The 22,573-nt window shown below is 40.6% G+C and overlaps 2 protein-coding genes across 6 annotated transcripts in view; one reads left to right on the top strand and one right to left on the bottom strand.

Moving 5' to 3' along the window:
- Rpusd4 (RNA pseudouridine synthase D4) overlaps positions 1–2,853 on the bottom strand; it is an 8,984-nt gene extending 6,131 nt beyond the window's left edge. The window contains exons 1-3 of the mRNA XM_055601164.1: positions 2,650–2,853; positions 2,129–2,294; positions 628–829 (exon numbers count right to left, since the gene is read on the bottom strand). Coding sequence (XP_055457139.1) covers positions 628–829; positions 2,129–2,294; positions 2,650–2,838 — 557 coding nt within the window. The 5' untranslated portion in view covers positions 2,839–2,853. The remainder of the gene's footprint in view (positions 1–627; positions 830–2,128; positions 2,295–2,649) is intronic.
- Positions 2,854–2,930: 77 nt separating this feature from the next.
- Positions 2,931–22,573, top strand: part of Fam118b (family with sequence similarity 118 member B) — a 44,313-nt gene continuing 24,670 nt past the window's right edge. Inside the window, exons 1-3 of one of the 5 annotated variants that reach the window (XM_055601170.1) lie at positions 2,970–3,015; positions 20,782–20,836; positions 21,847–21,939. In XM_055601170.1, coding sequence (XP_055457145.1) covers positions 20,820–20,836; positions 21,847–21,939 — 110 coding nt within the window. In that variant the 5' untranslated portion in view covers positions 2,970–3,015; positions 20,782–20,819. Of the gene's footprint in view, positions 3,016–3,531; positions 3,697–20,781; positions 20,837–21,846; positions 21,940–22,573 lie in introns of those variants that run through there. The other 4 variants (XM_055601175.1, XM_055601174.1, XM_055601171.1 and 1 more) reach the window with 4 other exon arrangements.

Here is a 22,573-nt window from a genome sequence, read left to right on the forward strand (position 1 = left end):
ACACACACACACACACACACACACACACACACACACACACACACACAGTGCAGGCCTTTCTACCCAGCACTTGGGAAGCAGAAGCAGGTATATCTCTGAGTTCCAGTCCAGTCAAGGTTTCAAAGTAAGACTTTGAATCAAAACCAACCAAACAATTAAAAAAAGGGGTTGAGGCTATGGCTCTATGGGTAAAGTGCTGGCTGCACATGCAAGACATGAGCTGGGAATCCTAGCAGCCATACAAAGCCCAGGTATAGCAGTTCACACCTGAACCCCAGTGCTCAGGGGGCAGAGACTGGTAGAGCTTGAAGGTCAGCTGGTTAATCAGTGAGATACCCTATCTCAATAAAAAAGGGAACGACGGAGAAAGAAGTAGTCTGACATCCTATTCTGACTTCCACATGTACACACAAGTGCATGCACACACACAATCACACACACATATATATACAGAGAACCACTATTTTATCACTCAGTAATGTAAGTAGCAAGCTGTTCCACATACTCCTTATATCCTCATGAGTTCTAGGACAGTGCCTTCTATCAGTAGTTCCTGTAGAATGACGGACAGATAAAAAGAGATGCCTTAATTTATTCCACCTCTTCTGAAAATAGTGGGCTTCATACCAGTACTTCTTCTCCACCTGGCGGGTTCTAAATAACTCCTGGACTTGATGTGCCATGTCCTTCTCCCAAGCCAAGATCATTACACCTGTGGTTTCTTTGTCCAGACGGTGGCACAGATGCAAAGGTTCTGCCTTGTGGCCATGAAGCATCTTTGCCAGGATGGGTAGTACGTCACTGATGCAGAGCTGGACTCCAGGGCCACCTGCGAAAGAATGAGCCAGACGCTGGAGTCTTCACTGAAAAACTCTTCTTGAGAACAATCCTTACTGCATAAGTTATTCCCATTTTCTATGATTGTGCTATGAATATTGTACTAATATGGGCAGAAAATACTAATATTGATAGGCCCAGAGATCTCTGCTATAAAATGAACCCCAGGCCCCCCAATCTAGACTACGAAGGCAGAACTTGTATTTTAACAAACATCCCAAACACTGACAAGTAAATAAAGTCTGGGAAATACTGTGGCTTTCTCTTCAGGTTTTGTGGGACTGAGAAGCTCTACTGAGGTGTAACAGCATCGAGGTTAAGATGCTGGTGAGGCAGAGGTAGGTGGATCTCCGTGAATTTGAAGTTACAGGACAGCCAGGGCTACACAGAAAGACCGACTCAAAGCAACAACCACCATCACAAACCTAAACAAGGACGATGGGCTGAGATCAGACATCCCTGGATTTTACTCTTTGAACTCTCCATTTGACCTTAGATGCCCATCTTTCCAACTGTGCTTTGTTATCTATGAAATAGCTAAAAAAAAAAACAAAAAACAAAAAAAACCTCCAACAACTAAAAACCTCATCAAAGAATAGTAAAGCAAGAACCTGTTAGGAAATCAAGAGAAGGTACTGCCACCAAAGTAGCTATTTACTCCAACTAAAATATTTTTAACTAAAATACTTATTTTCCCCTGCAAATCTTTGACAAATGTATTTTGTCCATCAATTCTGATTCACGTCAGCTGTCTATCATCACTACATTCAGCAGTATCGGCCACTTGGGATTTCTAGTTAGGTATAGTCCACCACACAAATATACACCACTCCCCACCCTTATATATTATTTCCTCTTTCCCAGTTTTGCTTGTTCTTACTTGTCTACCTCTCTCATTTTGAAATGAGGTTTTGCTGTTGCTGACACTGATCTGAACACCATCCTCCTGCCTCAGCCTCTCCTAGAACTGGGATGACACTTGTACACTGGCACCTAGTTCTTGCTCTCTCTCTCTCTCTCACCGTTTTGATGTAAAATAACCATAAGACTGTCAGCAAACAGCTTTTTGTATTACTCTGCAACAATGCCTGTGGGAGACTGCAGACAGCCTACTGTCAGATATTTGGAAGTGGGGATCAGACACTAGTAGTCATATGCACGGGATACTATTATACAAAGGTTTAATTAACTTGAATTCAGGAATGCTTCGCACAAAAGGCTTCAGAGGTGACCCTGGTTGTAGGAGGAAGTAGCAGCAGCGGAGTCCTCTCCTTTGCCCACGTGTTCTTACCATGCACAGGGAGACCATAGGGTTTATTAATGACCACAAGGTCCTTGTCCTGGTGGAGAATCCCTCGCCTCAGTTCCTTAGCAAGGACATTGGGGTGAACTCGCTGTAGCTGTTGTGTGAATCGCACTAGTTCCTGCACCCTCCGCTGAAGAGGGTTTGTAGGCACCTAAGGAGAGAGAAGGGTGGGAAAAGCCTTATTGGGGAAGTGAATCTCGGCTGGGAATGCTGAGATTTGGGTGAAAATTCGTGCGGAGAATGGATGTGTTGTGGAATTAGACTCATGCATTCTTTAGGACCATACATAGGTCTCGCCTGCATCACCACGCGGTGTTGGGTCTGAGCCTGACCACAGCAAAAGTGCCCACGAAGACACTGTGCCAGTAACGCCCTTTTCCCTCAGAGGTATCCAGACTACCACGCTGAAGGTCCTCAAGACTGACTTACAAGCAGTTCCCATACCCCGCACCTGGGAAAGCCGCGAGAGCATTGCCTCTTGGGAGTTGTGGTCTTTCCAGACTCACCGGCACTTTCTTTTTCTTTTCCTCTTGTTTCTGGGCTCGGAGCTTCTCCACCAATGCCTGAGCAGTCAGGGGCTTAGAGGAAGTCGCAGTGGAACAAAACGGCCTGGAGCCGGGAGTGAACAACCTCCCGGGACGCCAACTCCTCCCCAGGACCTGGAGACCAGGCATACCCAACCCGGGAGCCGCCATCTTGCCGAGGGCGGGGCCAGACAGCGCCACCTGAAGGAGCTTGAGGAAAGGAGGAAGGGGGTGGTCTCTGCTGGTCACGTGGGCAGACAGCCTGCGGGTCACGTGGGCGGCGCGCGCTCAGTGCGGCTGCGCCGGCCGGTAGCTGCAGCTGGAGCGGTGGCGTTTGGAGCAGACGCGGTGAGTGTGTGGGGAAGCAAGGCTGGGGCTGGGAAATGCCAGTGCCCCAACGGTTTTCGCGTGGCCCGGATCTCCGTTCCTGGAGAGCACTGCCCTGGGGAGCGTGTCACACCTGGGGACACGACCCCACTCAAAACACCTCCCCGCCCCCGCGCCCTTTAGGAGCGAAGCTGCCTCCTCAACCTTCACCGGCACCTGTCTCGTCCCTCTTAGCAACCACGTCCTCGGCGGCTCCACGGAGGGACGTGTCGTGCGCCTTCTCATCTTCGTGCCGCTCTCCCTCCCGAGATTCCCGGATCTCTCCTATTCCAACCTCTCACTTTGCGATCTGCCAACCCCTTTGTTTCACGTTGTTTGTAACCAGTCCTTCTCTCGAGAATGACTGTTCTTTTTCCATTATCCAGGACCCCCGTACGCCCTACCTCGAGAGCACGGGTTTATTCTGACCTTCCTCGAGAGTTCATTTCTTGGGGTCTCCGCTCCTCTTCCTTCCCTTCTCTATTCTTCCCAAGAAAGAGCAGAAAGTAAGGGAGCACAGACCTTTTGCCTCCTTTAGTTTTTCCTTCCATAGCTTGAAACTGTCGAACCCTCTCCCCATTTCCTACAAGAGACTCCCGAACTGCAAACGACGACTCTCGCATCACCAAGGGCAGCTGGGAATATGAACAGCTGTTTGGAATGGTAATTTCGGTAATACCTTGGGATGCGCATGCCATTTGCTGGGTTGCTGATCCTAAAGGGATATCTTGAGAACTAGTGACTTCCGTAACGATAGAGGGTTTGCATTCCAGTTGGAGAATAAGTGGTTGAAATAGGCTTGGGTTCTTCTCCCTCCAAAAAGGATTCGCAGAGTAAAACCACAAGTACGTGTGAAACAGCTGAACAGGTGAATAGCCTCAGAAGACTAGAAGTTGAATCTAAACTTCATGGGATAGACAGTTGGGAGTCTTTGAAACTTCTTGAGAAATTTCTTGCACGTGGAACTGTAGATAGGAATCTAATGGTGCAAAACAAGACAGATTGAAAGGAAAAGGGTGTGTATCCGGGAAACCAATTAGGCTGCTGTAATGTAGGTGATCCTAAATGAGGTCATGTCCCTTTTCGTGGTCTTTTACTCCCTGCTCAGTACTACCCTTGGAATGTAAATTACCAGTTATGCAGTCAAGGTGTACATTGGCAGCTGCTGTTGCTGACTTTTTTTTTTTTTTTTTTAATCCCTAAATCTGTAAACTCACAAGTATTTGTGTGGCTACAGTGTTTCTGAGATGGGTTGGGTCTTTTGTCTGTCTCTTTTAAAGGTGTAACATTTTAGACCAGGCTGGCCTCGAATTCACAGAACTTTGTTTCTGCTTCCCTGGGGCTGGGATTAAAGACTATACTATCCCCCCTCCATCCGGCAACCACCACCACCACTCAGTCTGTTTATGAGCAATGTGAACCATTCTATTTCTGTCAGTTTTTGACATGAAGAATGAAGGCAAAGAATGGTGGAAAGACTTGGCTGCATTTCTGTAATTGACCTGGATATAGAGGTCCATGGGAACAGTTTGGAAAACACTGTTTCTTCTGTTAGTAGCTCTGTCCCCTCTACCCAATAAATTTCACAAGTAGAACACTATAAAAGTTGAGAAATTCCACTCTTAAAAGAATTATTACCCTTTCTGATAAGCTCCAGTTCCAGGTTCTAATGTCACTAAACTGTTGAGCATCACTTGTTAGTCATATGAAGGCCCCTTTCCTAAGACATGGACATCAGGACTAAAAATCACGTCGTTACATTAATTACACACCTATACGAGGTATAGGACCTTTATGATGTGGGAGAAAGTTCAGAAAAACTTGTTTATGCTTTTACCTTTCCTGCATCGTTCATCAATTAACACTTGTTTTTACAGAATTGACCTTCTGTGGCATTAAACAAAGTGAAGAAACAACTCAGATGTCATTGCAAGTGACACAAGAGTTGTGTTCTAGGTTTTAGGTTAACTTGAGGCACACTACATAATGCCTGAAAATAAAGATACCAGTCACTGTGTTAAGAAGACTTTTACCATTTTTTCTTGCTGAAATTTTCTAGGAAGAATTTAAAGATTTCAGTTTTGCTGTTTATCTCCACATGTGCTTACCAAAGTTATAATTTCCTTACTGCTTCTCCCATGAATCTTGGCATTTTACAATTTAAAACAGAGTTACAGCTGGGCATTGTGGTTCACACCTCTAGTCCTAACCCTCAGGGTCAGAGGCAGGAGGATCTCTGTGAACGAGGCCAGCCTAGTCTACAAAGCAAGTTCCAGTATAGCTTGGACTACATAGACTGTCTCAAACCAAAACAAACAGTTTATAAATGTACATCCTGCTTTCCTTCAAATTTGTGTTGCCTTCTTCCACATTCAGCCAGAACTATTTCAGGCATTCTCTTTTCTACTTCCTCGCCAGTTTCATGTTGTCATTTTGATTAGAGACACCTTTTATTCCAAAAGGTTGTCAGCCCAAGGAAGGACATTCTGTTACTGGGTCATCATTTTTATGGAATACAGAGCTATTCAAACATGGTTTATTTATATAGCTACATAAAGAACTTGATTGTTGGCTTGACTTGTAAAGGTGCTTTCTACCAAGCCTGACAACCTGAGTCCCACATACAAGAAGAACCGACTTCTCACAAATTGTCCTCTTACTTCATGTGTTTGTGTGCACTTGAGCACATGTGGGCGCGCACACACACACATTAAATGTAACAACTTAAAAAAAAAAAACCTTTAAAAGATGATTGCTGCCCTATAGAAAAGCACTGAAGCTGCCTTAGCATTTCATAAATATAGAGAAAAACTGATTAATAAGGAACCTTAAACAACATATATGGAATATTGGTTAGTTGCAGAATGCTAATGAATACTTCCCGAAATAGAGATTTGCCAGGTTCAGATTAACCAGAGATTCTATTTGCCTGAAGAGCAGGAAGTACTTGGCCATTGTTTTATGATTTTAGGCTGATTAAGAGAAGAAATTAGCAAGAACTCATGGTGGTTTCCTGGAAAGTGTGGTCTTGGGAGACAGGCAATATGGGAACTAGTCTTCATTAAGTTGCTATGAACTTGAAAGGTAACTTGGGTTTTAACAGTTGGTGTTTTTTTGTACAACTCTTAAGTATCTGTTTTTTGAAGGTTTGAGATGGTACTTCAGAACCTCTCTTTTGACCTTAACAAATGAACTTTATTTCAGACTTACCTTGAATGTGTTTAGCACTAGCACAAAGAATCTAGATTTTGTCCCTCTTTAGTGTCCCCACCCCATTTCATTCTACTGAGCTGATGTTTGTATTTGGAGTTTACCTAATGAATGCTATTGGGGTATGCTTAAGATTTCTTAGGTGGGGGCTGTAGAGGTAGCATAGGTAAAGGTGGTTGCTTCAAAAGCCTCGAACCCCATAAAGGTGGAAAGAGAAAACCTCCACAAAGCTACCTTCTGACCTCCATGTACTTGCTATGGCACATATGCCCCCCCCCAATAAATAATTAAAATATTTCCTAGGCCAAGTGCGGTGGCACAGACCTTTAATCCCAGCACTCAGGAGGAAGTAGCAGGTACATCACTGAGTTTTGAGGCCTGCCTGGTTGGTCTACACAGTTAACTACAGGCCAGCATAGTGGGGCACTGTTTTTAAAAAAGAAGAGACTTCTATAACCTTATGAGGTAGGTTGTGGATAGTAGTTATATTTTTCAAACCATCCTACCTTTTTTTGAAACAGGATACCTACCATTGTGAAGTCCATGGTATCCTAGAACTCACTGTATCACCTAGAGTAGCCTGAAACTCTTGGTCTTCCTAAATCATTCTTCCAAGTGCCAGGATTACAGGCCTGCTGCCACACCCAGCATTTCCAAGAAATTCCTTTGTTCTCTGGCCTCATACCTTTATCTAGCTTTTGACCAGTGATCCAGAGGGTGTACCTTAAACGAGCTTCCTGGACTTTGTCATTTCATGAGGCATGGAGTAGCTATGTCACAAGAGAATGCTGGAGGTGGACCACATGAATCTACTAACCTAGGAGTTCTGTCTGTCCACAGTCTCCACCTCAGTAGCACCAAAATAGTCTGACCACTTTGTACTTTTAAAGTCCTTACTGAAAACTGACTATGAAGAGGAGCTGTGCCGTGGATGTTTTTCTCAGCTTGGTCTTTTGTTTGCTATAGTTGTGGCCCTGTTACTTACTCTTGGCTAGTTTCTACTTGCTTGTCATTCTTGTTCTCCTACAGTGGCTTTCTATAACCAGTAAACCACTAAACAGTGGTTTTCTATAACCAGTAAAGAGATGAAAAGTGTTTTTTGCTTTTATGTTTGACCATGTGAGACTGTGGAAAATCTTGGTCTGCTTATTTAGAAACAGTAAAAACTACCTAAAATCAAAGATGGTATATAGGAATGAGTATGTCTTACACTTTCTATTGTAAAAATAATAATTGTAGCATGAAAAGTATATCACTCAGAACAGGGGGAACATTCATAGTTCTCTTTCAAAACATGTTAATATTGTGGCTTTTCTCCAGTTTTTTATGAAATCTTTTTTTTTTTCAACTGTGAAATTTTAAATGAGCAAATAGAAGTAAAGTGGATGTGATACAAGGCTTGTCATTTTTTGTCTCAGATCAGCAGAGGCAGGAGGATGTAAGAGGTCAAAGGTCATCTTCAGCTACCCAGTGAAAGTAAGGCCAACCTAAGCTACATGAGATACTCTCAAAAAAAGCAAGCAAAAAAAGGGGGAGTGGGTTGGGTAAAGCAAGTACTAAACTCACATCTATGGATCAACAACTTCATTTAACCAACAGGGACCAACCTTATCCTACACCCAGTGTCTTCCCCAGATGGTACTGTTTCAAATCTCATACATATTTCATTTGAAATTTTATTATCCGTTTGTAAAAGGTAAGATCTTGTTTTAACACAACCACAATACCATTATCATGCTTAGAAAAAAAAAAAAAAAAGATTTGTTAATGTTGCCAAGCAGGAAACTGTTTGCTCTTTTTAACAGCTGAATAGAGGAGATGCATCCAAGAAGGAGCTGAATATCTTGCACACACTTGTTTTGTTAATGGTATGAATCACATTCAGTGATTTATCATACTAGCCAGTGCCTTATGCTTATATGCTTTTAATTAGGGAAACTATTTTGATATACTTTTCATTAGGGAAACAATACAAAAATGGAGATCCAGAAGAGACTGGCCTGTAAGCCTTATAAATCGATAGAGTACATGGTGCAAGAGCATTTGGAGGCAGGCAAACTGATTTCAGTCTGTGCAATTTTATATAATTTAATCTTTCACTTTTTTTTTTTTTTTTTGTTTTGGGGTAATTTGTATTGAGGTCAGGGTCTTGCTGTTAGCCATGGTTGGGCCACAGTCACTGTGTAAGGGGCTGTCCTCAAACCTGAGATGGTTCTCTGGATTTAGCTTCCTGACAGGTGTGAGCCATCATGCCCAGATGAGTATTTTTGTATCACTTAGTCTGTACATAAGCTGAACATGCACCCATCCATTAAGCTACACACAGCCTGCTTTAGTGTTTGAAACTCTGTTAGCTCCTTTTGGGCCATGTGAGGTTTAACGTAGTGCGTATTAAAGCACTCTTGTAAAGCCTAGCACATTGCCAGTATATAAAAAATATCAGCCAGTCTCCACATTTAAGACCAGGTGCACGAATATTTCTCAGATACTTTGTAACTGAGCCGGGAGTCAAGAAATAGAAAGTTAATTTTAATTTTGTCTCTTAAGTGATTTACTTCAAAGTTTTGTGCCTCAAATTTCTCACCCAAAGAAGAGGATAGTGTAAACGATTATATGATACCGAACTTCCTGTGCTTTGAGTAAACAGATTGATATTTAGAAAAGTAAAGAGCTTTGAAAATAGATTGAGAGGGTTCCGTGATTTAGAGAACTTACTGCTCTTACCGAGTTCATTTACCAGCACCCACCTGGTGGTTCATAATTATCCGTATCCCCAGTTGCAGAGCAACATAATAAAACTGTTTAAAGCAAGAAATCAATCTCCAGATCTTTGCTGTAGAGATTCTGATTTCGTGACTTGGAGTTCAGCAATCAGTTTCCTTCCCTTCTGCTTGCCCAAGCTAACATTTTGTTTATGGGTGTACCAGACAAAGGTCAGGTTCCTAAGGGGGAAAAAAGAAAAGAAAAATAATGACCAATTTTAAATATTGCTACTTCACCTCTCTGCCAAATAGTGTTCTTTGTTGAGCCACACAATTTCTTCCACCTGTGCTCCTCAGTGTTTAGGTTGGCCTACACTTCAGTTTTCACCTGTCTGCTGTTAATTTTCCCCCCAAATGTGCCAACATGCTTCTTGTATACTTATCAGTAACATTGTGAGCTCAGCTGTATTGCAGCGGCAGTCTGTTGGAGCCCTGCCTCTTCCTCCTACCTTTATTGTTTTTTACGAGTGCTGCCCAGCTGCTGGCCTGGACCTGCTTTTCTTTCACCTCCTTCCTGTGTGGAACCATGTCCTTTTCTGGCTTATTTCCCTGTTTTATTGAATCACACACTCAAGTAATTTCCTGAGAAGCATTGGATGACTTGGTTTTGCTTGCCCTTCTTACTTGATGGTTCAGTAGCATACAGAAATGAAGGTTTGAAGTAATTCTCCTGTAGAATATTGAGACATTGCTGTGCTGTCTTCTGGAGTTGGTTATTGCTCTAGAGACAGCATTTCACACCCTTTTCACATGACACTGTTTCCTTTACTCCCTCCTTGGAAGCTATGAGGATGTTCTCTGTCCTGACACTATGCAGTTTCATGGTAGTATGCAATGGGGTGGGGCTTTCCTCCATGTTCTTGCCTTGTTACAGTGGGCCCACTCAGTTTTAAGGCCTCTGTCAGATTTTTCTCCAATCCTTTTTTTTTTTTTTTTTTTTGGTTCTTTGTTCATGTTTTCTCTCTCCCTTATCTATCCCTTCTCTCTTGTTTTTCCTCTCTTCCCCTTTCTCTTTCTATCCCACTCTCCTCTCTCTTCCCTTTATCCACTCCCCTTACCTCTCCCATCCTCCCTCCTCTCTTTATAGTCTAAGCTGGTCTTGAACTTTCCATACTCCTACTTTCACCTCCTAAGTACTGGCAATTACAAGCATGTGCTACCATGCCAGAATTTGATTCTTTTTTACAATATCTACTCTTGTTGTATAGATGTGATAGCCTGAAAGTGTGGTCATTGCAATTTTTTAGATTCTTCTCAGATCTTATTTTGCATTAGCTCAATTTCCTACAAGTGCTTGGAGGACTTTGACTGGAAACTCCGCCTGGATGTCTCTTGCCTCTGATATGCAGTGGCATGTTCCTTCTTCAGTTGGTTCCAGAGCCCTTTAAAGTCAGGCCCCTATCTTTCTTTTCCTTCTCTGTTTCCAGGAGCATTTCTTACCTGGTTTACCTCACTACTACTATGGATTCCACCAGGGCGTGGGGTTTTGTTTTGTTGTATTCACCATTGTAGAGAAGGGCCTTGCACTTAGTAGACTCTTAGTAATTTGAGAAATGAATGAGCTCTTTTATCTTTGATTTCTCTGTATATCTAATGATCCTATCTATCCTTGACTCAAGTAATTTCAGATTTCATTTTGGTTTTCTCTCACCCTTTGAATTGGGAGGTGGAGAAAAAGAGCTTGTTTTCTGCCTTAGCAGTGGTTGGAGAGAATGGTGCAGTGAATAGACTTCATGATAACCCATATATATCTTTATATGTTTACTGGCTCCAAACATTTATTTAAAATTCTCAGCTTTTTCAGTCTTCTATCCTTTGTCTCACTCTTGCTTTTATAGTTTACAAAATTATTCTCTTACCGTTTTAATGGGAGTACGTGGAAAGATAGTAGTAATTGTATAAGGACCAAAGTCAACAAATTTTATTAAGTGAACGTGGGCACAATGATGTCTATACATAACAAGGAGAAACACAACTTACCCATAAATTTCCTGAACTGTATACTATGTCTACATGCTGAGGCATTATTTAAGTTGACTGTGCAGTCAGTGTACCCTGACTACTGCATAATGGTTAGGTGACTTATAGCACGCTGCTTAATCAGCTGCATTATCAAGGGTTTTTGTGATTCATAGTGATAACAGAATTCCTCAGAGGAGAGTGGTATTGAGCAAATAATTAATGCTATGTAGTGTTTTGGGGGAGGTAAGCTGGATGCAATAATGGTAGTCTTAATCTGTGCCTGACAGTGAACATATACGTGAACATGAAAATTCAACAGTTTGTGACTAATAAAGTTATTTTTTAAAATTCTGTAGGCATATGCAGAATATAAATAACCAGAGGCAATGACAAACTAGAAATGGGCTGAGTTGAGTAAATGTAACTCTGTTTCATAACATGCATTGGTAGACTGTCAATGAAAGTCTTATGTGACTGTATTTTGTTTTCATGTAGTTGAGAAGGAGAAAATTGAAAGCTTAAGAAGCTTAACCTGTTGAATGGTAGTGTCACAGCTATTTGGTTGGCATGAAAGAAAATACTGTCACTTTACCTATTCATGTTGTGTTTTAACAGTTTAGAACATCTAAACTTACCAGTTTATCTCATACTTTAATTTAACTCGTAGGTATACAATCACTGAGTCAGCAAATATTTGAACATTTATCCTGTTGTATAAAACACTATAGTAGAAACTCGACTAGGGAGAGGATAATAGAACTACATCTTATCTTTAAAGAAGAGTTATTCTTGTAATATATTCTTGCCCAGTAATTGCAAGTGCTAAAAGATATTGAAAAGGGTCAAGGTATAGCAGAGGCACTTAGAGGAAGAGGGTGGACAGGCAGCCTCCTAGTAGGATTGAAACAAGAGGCGCTCAGTAAGTGGAGAGGAGGCTGGATGGAGAGCTGATGGGGGGGTGGAGCCAGGGCTTTATAACCATGATGAGAAATTTATCAATCACAGATGAGAAGTCATGGAATACTTTTATTTAACCCAATTTGTTTTGAGATAAACACTAGTTTCATGCCCCCAAATATTAATACCCCTGGGTCTCTTGACAGAAAGAGTTCTTCTCTTAAGAATACACCTTTGGAACATCCCCCCCCCAAAAAAAAAAAAAAGTGCCTGGCTGGATGGGGGTGGCATGTGCCTTTAATCCCATATGGATTTCTTGAGTTCGAGGGTCAGCCTAGTCTACAAAGTGAGTTCTAGGACAGCCAAGACTTCACAAAGAAACCCTATCTTGTGGGGGGAAAAGAATCCCCTCTTGGCTGCAGTGATGACTCAGTGGATAAAGTGTTTGCTGTGCAAGCATGAGGATCAGTGCTAAGATCCCCAGAGCCCATGTAAGTCAGACATAGTAGCGCATGTCTGTAATCATGGCATACCCACAGTAAAAGAGGAGGCAGACAGAATCACTGAGAACTCTGGCACTGTAGCAGTAAGCAGGTGACACTGAATCAAAACAAAGTGGACAGTGAGGCTAACATTTGAGGTTGTCTCCTGACCTCCAAACCCACACCACGACACATTCATGCTACGCTCGTACACACACATTAACAAAATAATACGTTTTACATTTAAGCAGGGTGGTTGATGCCTGTGCTTCCAGCACTTGGGAGGCTGAGACAGTTGAACTGTTCAAGGCTAGACTGGTATGTAGAGAGAACCTGTCTAAAACAAACTTTTGCCTGCTGAATCAGATTACCTTAAGTCCTATGACCATTTAGAGTAAATGAAAATGATTGTGTAGGTATTGGTTTGCTTGTGTACATATTTTTTCTATTCCACTTAAAAAAGAAAATAACCTTTTGTGATATTTCCTACATTAAAAGTAATGATAGATTTCTTTTTGTCCCTACTCCCCACTTTGAGATGGGGAAGATCTCTCTGTTGTCCAGGTTGATGTTAAAACCCTGGGTTTAAGTGATCCTCCCGAGCACTTGTAACTGTACACACCTATTAGTATGCGTGTTTAGCAGAGGAAATACTTTTTCTGATTCCTAAGAAATCCTTGTCATTCCAACCACGAGCACCTTCTTTCATCTGGTTAGTTCTTTTGATAAACATGTGAATGCCCTCTGTGCACAGGCACTGTTCCACAATTTATTCATGAACTAAACAGAAGGTCCCTATCTTTGAGGACTTTAACTTCCGATGGGAGGAGTCATGTAATAAACATAAAGTGTAGCTACATTTCACTAATAAGTAGGTAAGGTAAGGTTTGATGTTTGCTATGAAATCAAAAGTTAGAGGAATGAATGTCAGAGGATGGAAATGACCACTGTCAGTTCTAAGAAGGATAGTTAGGGTAGTTCAGATCATCAGGTATAATTTGAATAAAAGTTTGGTGGCCTATGCATATGGACAGGGAAGAGCATTCTGAGCAAAGACAGACCTCAAGGCTAGAATGCACAAGCTTATTCTATGAATTCGCTAGAGGCTTCAGGGAGGGATTGAATCTCTCAGATTTCTAGAAATGAGTTTCTTCTGAGTTAGTTTCAAAAGTTCATAAGCCAAAGTAAATCAGTAGTTAGGCATGGAACTTCCATTCCACAAATGTCTGCAGACTTAATCTTTAAATACCTATATTCTTGTCTTAACTTGAAACCAGGCAGTTCCAGCGTAATGCAGTTATTTTTTAAAGCTCAGTTCAGAGGGCAGCTGAACAAACAAATATCTCTGTAAGTAAACAGTTAAAATTGGCTTACATGCTTATACACCCAGCATTTTAAAAAACAAACAAAAATCCCAAAAGTAAAGATTTTACTATTCGAGAATGGTATACAGTTGGTGGTAGAGTGTATGCCTAGTGTGCCCCAGGTCCTGTTTTTTTATTTCCCATAATTTAGAGGGGGAAGGGTGGATCTGAGTGTTTCCGCTTATGGAGTGCCCATTTCTGCCTAACTGGTTCTGGGGTTACAAGTGTGTACCACCACTTCTGGCATTTTTATGTGGGTTCTGGGTTCAGCTTCATTTTTTCTTGTTTGTGTGGCAAGTACTTTACTGACTGATGTCTCCCCATTGTGCTCGAGCTCCCACATGTGTGCATGTGTGTGTATGTTTGTGTACATGTGTGTGTTAATGTTGCACACTATTTTTATTCTTTTCCTTTTAGTTAAATCTAAGAATAATAGCAAAGCATGCTATAGTCTGTCCTTGCTTTATTATTAATGGAGTTTGGATTCCATGCTGATACTAAGATACTTGCTGCAGTGAATTCACTTAACTCTACAATCAGTTATGCTTAGGAGTGTCAGCTTTGGTTTTGGAAACAAGAGTCTGGACCAGACAAGAGTCTGATTCTCCTGTCTCAATCTCCTATGTTCATGTAGGTATGTGGTAGCACATACCTATAATCCAAGGTAGTTTTTAATTACAAAATTTTAATTACAAAATAATTATTTATAATACAAGGTAGTTTTTAATTACAAAATTTGCCAAATTTTATGGTGTCAAAGTATGACATTTTTAATTTTCAAAAAATTAATTAATAATTAACTAGTAATTTTTATCACTAGTTAAGTTAGAAATTCCCAAAAAATGAAAAGGGTCGAAAATTAGTGGGATATACTTAATTATTTTGATTTTCCTTGTGTCAAAACAAAGACGTCAGTTTTCAACTCAAAGAGATGCTGCTTGATGTTGGCATCTTCTGGTGTACCCCAGATATCTGCATATTTGTTTGCATTGTGTGTGTACACTATTAGCATGAAATGTAAGTCATTGAAGATGTCAGTATACATAACTCAGACTGTTTTAAAAGTAGCAACTTAATTTTTAAGGATTTACAGGAATGTACATATTGGGCTTAAAGACTATTTTCTTGCTCTCCTTGTTTGCTTGCTTTTGTGATTCTGGGGACAGAATCTTGAGCCTTGTGTATCCTAGGTGTAATTGTCATGGCACTCTAGAGGAACAGATCTGATTTATTAGGAAGGCTTAGAGCCAGTGGTTCAACTAATCTAGCAATGGCTGTTTACCAATGGAAGGTCAAAAAATCCAGTAGTTGTTCAGTCCATGAGGCTAGATTTCTCAGCTTGTCTTCAGGGCACACTGAAATCTGAAGAAATAGGTTCTAATGCCAATGAAGGAGTAGACTAGCCAGCAAGAGCAAGCTAGCAAAGAGAGCTAGCTTCTTTCTTCCATATTCTTTATATAGGCTGCCAGCAGAAAGTGTGGCCCAGATTAAAGGTGTATCTTACCACCTCGAAAAATCTGGTTTAAAAGGTATCTTCCAACTTCAAATGATTTAATTAAGAAAAAAATTCCTTAAAAGTATACGCAGCTGCTGGGGTTTTAGCTAATTCCTGATGCAGTCAATTTGACAACCAAGAATAGCTATCTCAGTAGGTAGATGTTCTAATTTTGAACTATATTCTTCTTCTAATTTCATTTTAATAAATAACCTCTCATATGTGCTGGAATTATTTATAAGATATTACTATTTGATACATGGAAAGCACTTACAGTAAGTATTTTAAAAGGCACTTTATTTTTTTAATTTTTATTTAACTTTTATTAATTACACTTTATTCATTTTGTATCCCCCCATAAGCCCCTCCCTCCTCCCCTCCCGATCCCACCCTCCCTCCACTTTCTGCATGCATGCCCCTCCCCAAGTCCACTGATAGGGGGAGGTCCTCGTCTCCTTTCTGATCTTAGTCTATCAGTTCTCATCAGAAGTGGCTGCATTGTCGTCTTCTGTGGAAAAGGCACTTTCTTAAGCACTGTGTGTCATCGTTTCTCGGATATGCTTTCATAAAAGCTTTCCTGGAGGGAAAGCAGTGACAAAGATGTCATTCCTTATGTTCCTTAGTAAAGTCACCATCTTCAGTCCCCAACTTTTAATTCAAATCAAATTTTAATTTCAGTATTCCATTGTTCCTTCTTAAATAGTTTTGTACTCTGTGTATGATGGGGTGTGTGTGTGTGTCTGAGTGTGTGTGCACGTGTGCAGGGTCTCTCTTTGGCCTGGTACTTGCCAAGTAGTCTAGGTTAGCTGGTCAGCAAACCACAGTGGTCTCCTGCTTTCCATCTCTACAGCTCTGTAGAGATGTGTACCCTACAATGTGCACTACTGTACCCTGATTTTTTTTTTGGTTTTGGTTTTTGGATACAGGGTTTCTCTGTGTATCCCTGGCTGTCCTGGACTCACTTTGTAGACCAGGCTGGCCTCACACTCACAGAGATCCTCCTGCCTCTGCCTTCTGAGTGCTGGGATTAAAGGGATACACCACCATGCCTGGCCATATCCTGGTTTTTATGTAGGTTCTAGAGAATTGAAGTCAGTACTTTGTGCTTGTAAGGGAAGCACTTTATCAACTGAGCTACCAGTTTGGCTTCATAATTAAAAATAATTGATAAAGGGACTGTAGAGATGGCTCAGTGGTTAAGAGCACTGGCTGCTCATATAGAGGACCTGGGTTTAGTTTCAGCATGCAAATCGCAGTTACAACTGTTTGTAACTCCAGTCCCTGGAGATATGACACCCTCTGGCTTCTGAAAGCACAGCACATACATGATAGCACATACATGATGCTCAGACATACTTGCAGGCAAAACACCTATATACATACAATATAACTGATAAAAAAAAAAAAGAACATCCAAAATCATGAGCCTGAAATTTCAATATGATTTATTTGGGGCTTGAGTGAAATGACTTATTAGAATTTGTGGTTTTACTTGGTAGTTCTTAAGGTCTTTCAGAGCCCTCACTAATAATGAGGCTTTTTTCACATTGTGTGTGAGTGAATATTGGTAGAAGAACAATAACATCAAGCTAGCATGTTATCAATTACAAATTTTCAAGAAATGAGTTTATTGTAGATATTATCTGACAAAAGTCAAAGGTTTCTGGCAGGCATGCTTAATAATGGTAGGAGCTAAGGCTAACCATGGGTAGAGGAAATACTTTAAGCCTGGGTTGGAGAGAGAATCAAATCCCTGCTCAGCTAGACATTGTTGCTATCTCTGTGTGAATCTTAAGGGGGCACAGCAAGCTTGCTTTGTACACTGAGAGGAAAAGCTGTAGTCCACACTGTGGACTGGCTATATCAACTACCCAGACAAAGTGTTTTATTGAATGTGTTCAGTTCAACAAGCTTATGGAATGCTTCTTTGTAGTACCTCACTTAACTGAGCATCTTTTCCTTCCTTCTTCTACAGCTGCTAAAACACAGATGTGTTGGAGTTAGTCCAAAAGCCACAATTAGAGGGGCTTGCGTTTTTCTCAACACATAGAATGACTGTTGTTTCCCTTAATTAAAAAAAAGAAAAAGAAGTTAACTCTTTCCTGTGTGTGTCTGTTTTTGCTGCAGAAGAAAAAGTGTTCTTTATTCCAATTATTGTTTCATTTTTCATAAACAAAGATGCAGAAGCTTGCTGTAAGAAATGTGCCAGTCTTTTACACTAGTTATTTGTAAATTCTTTGCTTTCTGGGAAAAAAAAATTGGACTTTCCCACCACTTGACTTATTCCATCTGCCCATCTATCACATGGTGATATTCCAAGTTCCTTGTAACATGTGGCTTGGCTCAATTGAGTACTGTGCGTGTGCTGGAAGCTTGAGAGCATGAGAAAACAGCTAGGAGCCCCACCTAAATGCTGAGTACAGAAGAGCCAGAGGTTGCCCTTTGAGCTGCCTCCAGGATGATGGGACGGCACAGACTGGTGGGCTTCTGATGCTGTCAGGTCCCAGGTCTGCTATTAAAAACCAACCTGTCTGTCATCCAGATAACGACTCCCTTTTCTGTCCTCTCTTTTCCCCCCTTTCTTGCCCCTACAACTCTTTTTCCTGCCAGGATGACAGGTTTCAAAGTATAAATGCTGTCTTCTTTGGATTTTTAATAGATGGTCTCGTGTGGCCCAGGTTGGCCTTGAACACACTGTGTAGCCGAAGCTGGCCTTGAACCCATGACCCTCTGTCTCTACCACTCAAGATCTGAGATTACAAGCCTGCTAAGTGTTCTCTCTCATTTGAAAATTTGGGCCTGAAAGTTTTGTTAATGACATAACTATCACTTTTTTCATTGTTCACTGATCATCTGACTTTGATTTTGGTATATTATGTTAGTCTTGAAGGACTTCTCAGTGGCCTAGCAGTTATTGGAGTAATGAGGAAACTGCCACAGGTAATGCCTATGTTTACTTGTGGCAGAGAAGTGTTTCCCACTTCAACTATACATAGCTGCTGCATTCTGCATGGTTCCCACGCATTCTGCATGGTTCCCACGGGTTGACCAGACTAGAGCAGAAAGAAATGAAGAAAGTACAGATACACAGAAAGAAAAGCTGAGACTGGTGGTCAAGGCTCTCTTAATGGAGAAGCTGAAGCCAGCTCCTCACCCCCATGCTCAGTATGTTTATTACTGTGCTGTTGAACAGGGAGGAAGGCTTATCCCATCCGTACAGCTGAATGAGTAGACAGGTTTAGTTAATCTATGTAGGAGGTTAACTCTAGGCAATAAGCATCTGACAATAGAAAGCTACAGTGGACATTTTCTGCACATGCTGTTAATATGTCCACTTAGACCCCAGTGGGTGCTGCCATTGAGCCTCATCTGGGGAAAGCTTTTCTTCTCCATTGGGGTCCTTAACACATCCTTGGCACGGCTGTGTCATCAACACACATTCACTCAGGACTCATTCACTCCATAAACGTAGCAAATTCCACTGAAATGAAAGCTCAAGTAGTAGTCACATCGTGAAATTCATGTGTGACTAATTGATACATGTTAGGAATTCTCTGTACCAGATTTCCACACCTACCTTTGAGGCTCTTTAGCAGCTCTGCATATTGTTTAAGATAAATGCTAAAACAATACCCTAGAGTGAGTAAGATACAATTTTAATAATGTAGTCATTGGGATATACACGTGGGACATAACTCATGTCCTTGACTGAAGACAATATATTAGCCTATTCAAAAACAAGATGGATGAATAGCTGTGATAGACATACAGAATTACTTTTCATTCAGCTGCTCAGTAATAGGACCTAAAACATTCCTGTCAGAGCCTGTTGTGTGTGTTTAGGTTTTTTTTAAGCTACAGCAGCTAAAATGAACTTTCAGAAAGGTTCTGTAGAGAAAAACATCAGGAATTAACCAGTGGTCAGGATGAGAATACAGCAAAGTTGAGGATGTATTTTACCAGAGAAAAAGGTAGGGGCTAGTCTAGAATTCTTTTGGTGGTGGGTAATGGTGAGAGTGGTCTAATAGTTCTTCACCCTCCAAACTGAGCAGGCTGCATGAGCATGTGCCTCATGCAACTAATTTTGGCCTAACCATTGAGCCGACATTGCAAGTAAGCCTGCTTGCTACAATTTTAGCACTGAAAAACGTTAGTTTGGGGCTTAAAGAAATATTTTAAAACTGAAAATGTAGTAGTTGGTGAACGTTTTAATTAGTAGTAGTGTTGCGAACACGGCATTGCAAGCAGAGTTGCTGTGATTTGAATTCTGGGACTACTAAGTACCAAACGCTTTGTGTCACAGTTTTTTTTATCTGTAAAGTAGGTTAATAATACTGGTTGAGACGACTTTATCTGAAATGTTTGAGACCAGATATATTTCAGGTTTGGATTTTTTTTGGGGGGGGGTGTTTGTTTTTTTAATATTTGGGTTCACATAATGAGGTATGTTGGAAATGAGATACAGTCTAAAACACACTATTAATTTATTTTTTATGTAAACATAGCCTGATGGTGTTGTATAGAATATTGTCAGTGTACCTGCATTTTACTGTAACATGTTGTCAGGTCAGGAATTTTGTACTTGATAGCATTTGGGGGACAAATGCTTTCAATTTTAGAACATCTCAGAAGAGTTTTTCAATCTATGATACCCAATAAGGTTGTGGGAATTAAATGAGCAAATGTTTACATGTTTTATAATAGGTACTATGATTTTGTTTTGTTTTGGTTTTTCAAGACAGGTTTTCTCTGTGTAGCCCTGATTGTCCTGGAACTCACTCTCTTGGAAGACCAGGCTGGTCCTGAACTCAAGAGATTTTCTTGCCTCTGTCTCCTGAGTGCTGTGCTACCACTGCCCAGTGATTTTTAAATTTTTAAACAAGACTGGTTTAATACTGAATTGAGCACTAAATTCTGAATATTCCAGGATTCAAAACTTACATTAAATTCCATTTACTATATATTCTCAGTGTTCAGTGATTTTACTTAGGTTTAATTTGTTTAAATAACAGGTTTCCACAACCACATTTATGGGGGGAGCATAATTATGTTTGCCTTCCTTAATGTTACTTTAAATCATATCTGCAAACTGAGAGATTGTGGTTTGTGTGAAAGAAGTAACCTTTTTTTTTTTAATCACTGGCTCTCCATAAAACATATGTTATGCAGAAAATGATGAAAATATTTCAGTGATGGTCAAGTCCTGACTGTCAGCAAACAGAAAACTTTTAGACTCTTAAGAACTGAAACACACACTTAAAGAAGGCTGACAGAGTACCTCCTGTGTGCCCATCATTCACGAAGTGTCTGGGCTCTATAAAAGTTGAGTTTGACTTTATCTAGGTGTCCCCAGAGATTCTGGTTTTAGAAAACATGTACTTTTGTTTAAGATTGACTCTGTTTTTAAACGTTTACAGTGTCCTTTTAACAGTCATTAGATGATTAAGTTAAGACAAGATTTCCCAACTTTGGTGATTGGCCTGTGTTCCCAGAGCCTTGTTTTCTTGAGATCAGAATCTAAGATGTGACCAGAAAGGTGATCTGTGTCCTAACTCTTGTGATTTTATAACCTCTAGTTCCCTGATGACTATACTATCAAAGAAAAGATCATTATATGAAATGGAATGTGGGGTAAGGAGCTGAGCCTTCTGTTCACAAAGGCAAATTCAACACACTGCTTTAATAAATGATGAACTTTCTAATAGTTAAGTCCTGATAGTGACAATGGGGCATAAAAACATATCCAGAACTCTTCCTCTGTTACCTCTCACATTGTTGGTGTTGAAATGTATTGCTGGGCCGGAGAGTTTGATCCCTGTGACCCAAGTAGTGATAGAAGAGACCACACCCTGAAAGTTACTCTCTGACCTCCACATACATGCTGAGACCCACACCAACATATGCATCCTCACAAACAAGGGCACAAATGAAAAAAAAAAAAATGTTGCTAGTATCAGTATTTAAATGTTACCAGTTTACTAAAGTTTGAACAGTTAAAACTTCCATTGTGGTTCTTACTCTAATCTTTAGTGACTCTTGTGCTGGTTATCCCAGCAACTGGTGTTGCCTTTCACATATCTTTGCTAGTACCCCTGCCATTTTTCACAGTGGCTTGATTAAAATCTTTTCCTTGTTTAGAAAGACATGTCTACATCCTGTTAGGACAGTTGTTAACAACAAAGAATGTCTGAGCAAATTGCATTGCTTATTGTTTTGCCAAGTGTTAAGTGAGTAATTAAGCACTGTTAGTACACTCATCTGTGGATTGTTTTAATGTCCTCAAGGGTTCTTAGGCCCCTTAATGTAAGTCCACAGAGCAATGACCAGTAACTCATATGAGCAGCCAATGCTGGTTTTTGGTGGGAGGTGGGGGCAAGGGATTCTCAGGAACACAAGCAGTATGGCAATGTGGAGTACTGAAACAGCCAGAGTTGTAATTTCAAAACAACTTTCCTTAGGCTAATTTCATTCCTTTAGCTTGGTGTGCTCATTAATTAATATATTTCTGCTAAGCAGCAGATACCCCACAATATACTATATTCATGGGTGTATGGCTTATTAAAATGCTTAATGTATGTGCTGTTGTAAATGGTGTGCTTTACAGATCTTAATCATGGTACATGCTGTTTAATCTATTTTAGAAACTGGATGGCTTCTACAGGGAGCCAGGCCTCTGATATAGACAAGATTTTTGGATTCTTCAATGATGGCGAACCCCCCACCAAAAAGCCCAGGTAAACGAGAGAAAGGGAATCAGAGAACAGAAAGTACCATTAGTGGGAGGTGCTCACCCTGCATCATAGGTGTATCACTAATTAATTTAGAAAACTAAATTATTTTTACTTTGGATTTAATTTTTTATTAAGGTAATATATGTACATAGTTTTAAAATTTGTTACTTTAAAGTTTATAATATCCTATTCCCCAGTGATAATCATTTTCTATTTTTTCTAGTCTTGGCATCTGTTTTGTTTTGTTTTTTACTGTGAGACAGGGTCTTGCTACACAGCCCAAACTGGCCTAGAATTTGCCTCAGGCTCCTGGATGCTGAGATTACAGCTATGCACCTAGCAGCACACATCTTAAATGCACTGCTGCATGCTCTCTCTGGTGATAGAAAATAAGGACTCTATTTGCTTTCCTAGTTCTTCCCTTTGCATTGCTGCTACCCGAGAGTCTTCACGAACCTTATCTTCCCATATGTCTGTCTCCGTATTTGATCAACCAGTTCTCAGTATTTACAGAACTGTGTCTTTATAAGTAGTATTAATAAGCCCAGCACTCAGGAGACAGAGGCAGAGGCAGGCAGATCCCTCTGAGTTTGAGGCCAGCCTGGTCTACATAGCAAGTTCCAGGACAGCCAGACCT

This window comes from Psammomys obesus, unplaced genomic scaffold (assembly GCF_907164565.1).
Source record: "Psammomys obesus unplaced genomic scaffold, mPsaObe1.curated_primary_1811, whole genome shotgun sequence".
In the NCBI taxonomy this organism is placed as follows: domain Eukaryota; kingdom Metazoa; phylum Chordata; class Mammalia; order Rodentia; family Muridae; genus Psammomys; species Psammomys obesus.